At 46.9% G+C, this 7040-nt stretch overlaps 1 protein-coding gene across 1 annotated transcript in view; it reads right to left on the minus strand.

Moving 5' to 3' along the window:
- Positions 1–6174: 6174 nt before the first annotated feature.
- The window catches only part of Prtfdc1 (phosphoribosyl transferase domain containing 1), a 109357-nt gene continuing 108491 nt past the window's right edge, over positions 6175–7040 (minus strand). Inside the window, exon 9 of the mRNA XM_026782979.1 lies at positions 6175–6622. Coding sequence (XP_026638780.1) covers positions 6554–6622 — 69 coding nt within the window. The 3' untranslated portion in view covers positions 6175–6553. The remainder of the gene's footprint in view (positions 6623–7040) is intronic.

Here is a 7040-nt window from a genome sequence, read left to right on the forward strand (position 1 = left end):
TATCTTCACCCTTTTGATTCCATAAGAATTAGAATGCAGGCTTTGCCATGCTTGCCCCTGCTTTTTTCTTCTGCTTGTACCCTTGGCTCTGGTGTGATCCGCAATAATATTATGTTTACTTAATTCGATTGTGCGTTCTCCCTTACTGGAACTTTCATAGCTTATGTTTCGCAGATAAACAAGTCCGACTTTCTTGGTCCTGGCACATCCTTCTGTCTGGGACTCTTGGGCATGTATGGTGGATATTTCTGAGAGATGCCTAGTTGGTGTTTCTTGTGTCTCTACCTATAAAACGCTAAAGTGTTGACTATTTGTTCTCTTGCTTTGGCTTCCCGTGAAATGTCACCTTGGAACTTGCAACCAGGTCCGAAGCAAAGGCACTGATCCTTGGACACTCTCATGAGCTGGGGTTGCCTGCTGCTCTTGAAATCACTGGCCTGCAGTGAATGCATTGCAACTTTAGAGCTGCTGCGCCAGCACCATACCGAGACATCCAAAGTATCCCAATGAGCCTGCCAATAGAGCTGCTGCCCGCAGGGTGTACTTTCTCCTTCTGGGTAACTACCACCAGAGTGGGTGCTGATCTCATGGCTGTAGCTGCTTGTTGCATCCTGGGGCTTCAGCCTTGTAGTGCCCGTGACTCCCCCGGCAGAGATGGCCTAACCATCTAAAACCAGCGCTAAACCTTTCTCTAGCCATCAGGGTACACTCTCACACTCTAGGCCATGAAGTGTTGCTAACCCAAGGTCCCGTTGAGAATGTCCATGCTAACAGTGTTCTCCATTTTAACTAGCCTCCTTCTCTTCCCCAGATAAGATGCTAAAGCTTGCTCCCTAAGGATGCATGGATAGGAATGACTTTGTCCTCTGTGCTGCTAGATTCTACCACAGTGAGCATGATGCTGAAGTAAACTGCTGAATAATTTCCTAGGGGAGCTGCAGTTCCTCAAAACATCAGTCTACTTCCAAATCTCCTTCTGAATTCCAGTCATAAGCACAGTGCACAAACCTATTTCATTGTAAGGAAATATATCAGTGTGGTTAATAAAGGATTTTCAAGAATAAATGTCAGTTTCATTAGGATAAATGATATGAGTAAAATGGAATGGAGAAAAAGACAGGCGATTCCATCTCCCATGAGGTACTAGTTATTAATTCTTTTTTTAAATTAATTTATTTATTTATTAAGGATTTCTGCCTCCTCCCTGCCACCGCCTCCCATTTCCCTCCCCCTCCCCCGATCAAGTCCCTCTCCCTCATCAGCTTGAAGAGCAATCAGGGTTCCCTGACCTGTGGGAAGTCCAAGGACCGCCCACCTCCATCCAGGTTTAGTAAGTTGAGCATCCAAACTGCCTAGGCTCCCCCAAAGCCAGTATGTGCAGTAGGATCAAAAACCCATTGCCATTGTTCTTGAGTTCTCAGTAGTCCTCATTGTCCGCTATGTAAGTCCGGTTTTATCTCATGCTCTTTCAGACCCAGGCTAGCTGGTCTTGGTGAATTCCCGAAAGATCGTCCCCATTGTCTCTGTGTGGTTGTACCCCTCGCGGTCCTGAGTTCCTTGCTCGTGCTCCCCCTCCTTCTGCTCCTCAAGGTCCAAATCAAATTTCTAATTTTGAGTGGGTCACGGGGAGTGTGAACAAATGTTGAAGGATCTCCGGTGGAGAGTTTTGTTAATATGCTTGGAAGAATGGGTTGCTGTGTCCAAGAAGACATTCCCAGTGTTCCTAAGACAGCCATGGCTAATCCATGTGTTAGTCTCATCCGCAGAGGTGGTAGCTGTGGGTCGTTCTGTGAACTCACAGCCTTGTCTTCCTGTACACATGTTTCAAGCCCTGAGAACCGCTATCTCCTGTTCTCTGATTTAAATGTAAGACTCCTGCTAGAGGAGCTGAGGAAAATGAGGGAAAGGAGCATGTAGGTTTCAGAGACACACCGTAGATTAGGTTTCTGGCTAGGATGGTGTCAAATAACCAGGTGGAGCATCCTCGAGATGCTATTTATACAGGGACACCATGTGACCCCAGAGATGGTGGCACCAAGAGTGCTTTGTATAGTCAACTTTGATGCCTGGCCATGTGGGCATTACCATTTCCTGCTTTGGCTCAGAAAGTGGTGAATGAAGGCTCTTTGTGCAGAGTGGAAACTCCTTCCCCTACAGTCTCACCTCTGAATGTCCCGGAGTTACACACAGCAAAGAGACCTATTTACTTGTTGTTCTTGGCCAAGTAGAAAGAGGAATTTTGGAAAGTGCAGGACATTCCCAGAGAAAAACAGGGCCCTGCCATGGTATGTGGTTCACAGAGTTCCTTTCAGAGTGAAATTCCACAGCCCAGAACTGGCCCGGGCACAAGTGTTCACAGCTGCGTGGAGGATGCTGTGGAGGACACAATGGCTGCTGTGTGTGCTAGCGGACAAACATTCCCACACAGGCCCGTGCCTGGGAAACAATGGGGAAGCGAATCGCCTGCTACACAGTGCATTCATTTCCTGCTACAACAGTGGGCTTCACTGGTCAGCTCCACCTGATCAAGAGACCCTTCACCAGGGACCATGATCTTCAGAAGCCCACTTTGTATGGGAGTGAAAGACTTGCCTAGAAAGAGACATGGGAAATGATTTTTTTCCTTTTTTTTCTTTTTTCTGCAGCACAAGATATAATTAAAATCATAATTTTTAATGTCCACATAAAATTATGTGGTAAAAATACCGTAGAGATGTTCGAAGCTGTCTCGGTGTTAAGTCCTGCTGACACTAAATGCGCATGGCTCCTCATCACTGCTAAACAATACGAGCAGGAGACGCCACAGGCTTCTGTGGTGTTCTGCAAGCTGCTGGCTGTTCCATGGTTCTCCGCCCTAGCCTGTCTGAGTTGCTATGGTCATGTGGGTGAAGGCTCTGTGGAGACCTGGTGTGGAAGAGGCTCCTTAATGTAACAACGTTAATAAGCATCGGCTGAATACTGGAGTTGCTGGTCCGGTGTGATCTTGGACTCGTCACAAGAACTCTGTGAGGGGGTACAATTTTTAGTCCCTGGTGACTTAGCCAACCACAGCTCAAGAGTCTCATGAAATAGACAGCAGAGCCTCCCAGGAAAACCCTTTGTTGAGGAGCATTCCATGTCTGTGATGAAATGGTCATCTCTGCCATTGCCATTAGAAAGTTCTGGAGTTATCATAGGACAGGCAAGAAGTCTCCAAGAGCCTGGAAGGGTGTTCTTTTAAGAGTTAGTGTAAGGGGAGGCTGCACTGGGACTCAGGAACACCAAAAAAAACCTGCCTTACTCCGAGACAAAGCCTCAAGAAAGTCACGGGCCAAGGAAACTGCCAACAGGCCAGCTGTCTTGTTGCTGTCATTTCCTGGACAGCTAACATACATTGAGAATATCGTGATGTTGGGAGAGTCTTGGAGGGGTCTGACAGTGACAATGGGAAGAGAGAAGGCAGGATGGAGGGAACACTGCAGGGACAGACATGGTGCTCTGGAGTAGGAACTGTCATGGGAGGCTGAGTAACAATAATCATGTTGTCCTTACTACCACCCATGGGGCTTTAAGATGAAGCCAGGATCCAAACTGAGTCTACTCTGTGACTCCCTGAAAGAGCAAGCCCACCCAGCGAATGCCAGTCTTTACCCGGAGAATGTAAACACAGGGGCTTCTGGTGCACATTTGTGATCTAAGCTCCCAAGGCATGAACTTGGCTAAATCGCGGAGAGTCCCAGTGTCTCCCAGTGCCTGTGGTCGGCAGGGGTGTCACAGGGAAGATATCCGAGAAAGATTCCTCCCATTCGGAAACTTGTGTTTAAATCTGGGAGTACACAGTGGACACAAGCTTGCATCGATGGGCGTGATGCAGACCTTCCCCTTACGACTCTGGTGTAAGTGTAAGAACAGAGAAAGCCAGCTTCCAGGGTGATCTACCTGGGATGGTGGTAACTCAGAAACACACAAAGAGACCTGTGAATCTGGAGAAAGCGAAAAGCATCCAATGGCAAAATACCATTCATGCCCGCGGTCAAGGCAGCAGCAAGGGAGGGCCCTGATCCCAGGCAGCAAACTGGTCTGTGTGGCTGGGCCGCAGACCGTGTACCAACAAGCAATGAGAATGACCTCATGAAGACAAACCAACTTTTACAACATTCCTGTCATACCTGACGGTAGGGACTGTCTGTCATTTGAGACACTGAAGAGTCTGCCCTGGCTTGATAGGTAAGGGATGAGGCTAATTTTAGGCAAAACAGAGACATTCCTTGCTTGCTTTCCCAGAAGACCACAGTTAGCCCCACCAGTGATCCCGAGGCTGTTAACTGAGAGCCATAAATCAGTGCCGGAGGATGAGAGAACTCTACCAAATTCCAGGCATGGTGCTGGGCTTTAACGACAAGACAGACATGCTTTTTCTTTTTTTAATATATGTTTTGTCCCAATAGTTCTAGAGGAAAACCTACATTTTCAATGTCACTGAAAATATTCCCCAGAAACAGTAAATAATCAACACATGTTTTACGCCTTTTTAAAGGCGCCAACTGTCCCTGGGCCTTTTCTCCCTGTTACCTACTGGAGAGGAGAAATAGGCACCATTTACTGGTCTTCACTCTCTGTTGCCTAAGAGCCAAGGCAGATTTGCTGTAGAGTTGGTGTCAGTCAGCTCTCCATAGCTGTGAGGACACATCCAAAGACAACTTAGGACTGCTAAGAAGAGAAAAGGCTTATTTATAATCACAGCTTCAGAGCTGTCATTTTCTGCTCTCTGGGTCCTTGCTTTGGACCCAAGGTTACGGCATACATCATGGAGGTAGTGGCAGCTTTCTTCATGGCAGGCCAGGAAGAGAGAAGTGACCTATGACCCAATATCTTCATTCAGGAGTATGACCCCAAAGACCTAACTTCATTCAAGTAGACCCCATCTCTTATAGTTTCTTTTCTACCTTCCAGAAGCACTGTAGACTGGGGACCAAGTCTCTGGCACATGAGCCTTTGGGGAAAATTTAAGACTATACCATAACAGGTGTACAATGGTGTTGTATGGTTTCTGGACTTCATTTGACTTGTTGAGACAGGGTTACACTGTGCATCCCAGACTGACTTTGAGGTTTCAGTCCTCTGTGCAGCCTTCTTAGTATTGGAATTATAGGTATGTACAACCACAACCAACCAACCGAACTGTTGTCATTGCTAACATCACTGGCTAACGCTTTGAAAGACCATGTCAGGCTACCCTCAGCCAGTTCTTATCTGCAGAAGTCATAGGCAAGGACTCCTGGAGGAGAGGAAGCTGGGGCTCACTGGAAGGGAGGCCCAATCCTTCTGCTCTAGACTCACAAGGAAGGATCCAAGATAGTTCAAAGGGGACTCGAGTAAGGAAAGTGTTTGCATTAGGGTAGGTGGTGGAGAGGTTGAACAGTGTCTCACTATGCCACTCAGGGTGGTCTATAACTTGTCCTCCTCCTGCCTTGGCCTCCCTAGTGGTGGGACCATATATAAGCATGGATCACCATGCCTGGTGCGAAGGGCTGCATTTTAGTAAGAAAGCTACCCCATCTTTGCTGAAGGCAGGAATTAACAGAACTGCCTGCTTTTGGGGCAAAGGCTGTATCTAGGTTACAATAAGCCAGGCCAGTAAGTCAGTTTTTCAGATAAACCAATTCAATTGTAACAAAGCATGCATCAGGTGCTCACTATGCACAATATCTTTGGAGAATGTTGATTTTTTCCCCTAAGGAGCATTTCTTACCATTAGATGGCTAAAATCCAGGAATTGTTACATTTAGAAATGTCTGTATGTTTTTTTTTTTCTTTATTGCTATCCTGCAGTGTCTTTGGTGCTGTGAGGACAACCAACACTGAACACCCAGCATACTGTCAAACGAAGTTTCGAGGTTGTGGAAGGGATAGGTTTCCCATATACATCTCTCCCTGTCTATGGCAGTGTGGGGTCAGGCTCATTTGGGAGCTCCCAGTCCCAGACAAGCGGTTATGTGTCTGCAGTTCCTGTTCCTGAGAGGATCATGGTAGGAGCAGAGAAAGAATGGGAGACAGGGCTGGAGAGATAGCTTATAGGTAAACGTGCGTTGTATGCAAGAATGAGGACCTGAGTTCGAATCCCCAGGATACACATAAAAGCCAGGTTATTAGCATATCTGTAATCCCAGCACTCCTGTTGGGAGATAAGAAGCAGAAACAAGAGAATCTCGGGAGGCTCGAGTCAGCTAATTCAACATATACAGCAGAAAATCAATGGAGAACCTGTCTCAGAACGGTGGGAAGGTAAGACTCTCCCAGGGTTGTCCTTTGACTTCAGCAAGAGTGCCTTGGCATGCACTTGCATTCCTATACTTTAATATGCACTCACGCATGCCCACACACATGCACACGGAAAAAGGGAGCTTTGCCAAGTAGCAGCTTCTTTGCTGAAGGAACAGTACTGTCAGGAAAAACGAATGAAGTCTAGTTCCAGACAGTTGAAGACAAGAAACCCAGGCTTATCCTAGGATAGCTCAACTTCGGTGTCCCCAAGGAGTCAATGTTAGCATCAGTGCGGAGAACCCCCCAGTACTTATGCGCTGTAAAGCATGGTGAGCGGGTTGCAGGCTGACCGCAGAAGGCTCTGGACATTTTGGAGGATGAGCAGGGAGAAGCAGAGGAAGGGATGTGTTGGTGAGATAATGACAAATCAGTGTTCACGTTAGCGAGTTTTTATGGTTTCCAGAGCCTCAGTTTACTCATCTGGAAAATGGGGAGGGAGAATTACAGGTAGCTTCTTCACTTCTCAGAAGTGATCTGAAGAAGCACTTCTGCTCTTCTGAAGCTCATTTATCTCCTCCATTGTGAAATAAGGGAGAAGGATCACTGTCATCGTCAGGGAAAGGTAACAGTTGTGGTGTTCAGTAGAAATCCACAATCTATCAACAGGATAGGTTTGGAGATAGGAGAAATGCAAGCAAAACACTAACACACTGCTTGACATGCATGGGTAGTTCACAAGTGTTGGGTACCTGGTGACACATAGTGGGTAGTTCACAAGTGTTGGGTACCTGGTGACA

This window comes from Microtus ochrogaster, chromosome 16 (genome assembly GCF_000317375.1).
Source record: "Microtus ochrogaster isolate Prairie Vole_2 chromosome 16, MicOch1.0, whole genome shotgun sequence".
In the NCBI taxonomy this organism is placed as follows: domain Eukaryota; kingdom Metazoa; phylum Chordata; class Mammalia; order Rodentia; family Cricetidae; genus Microtus; species Microtus ochrogaster.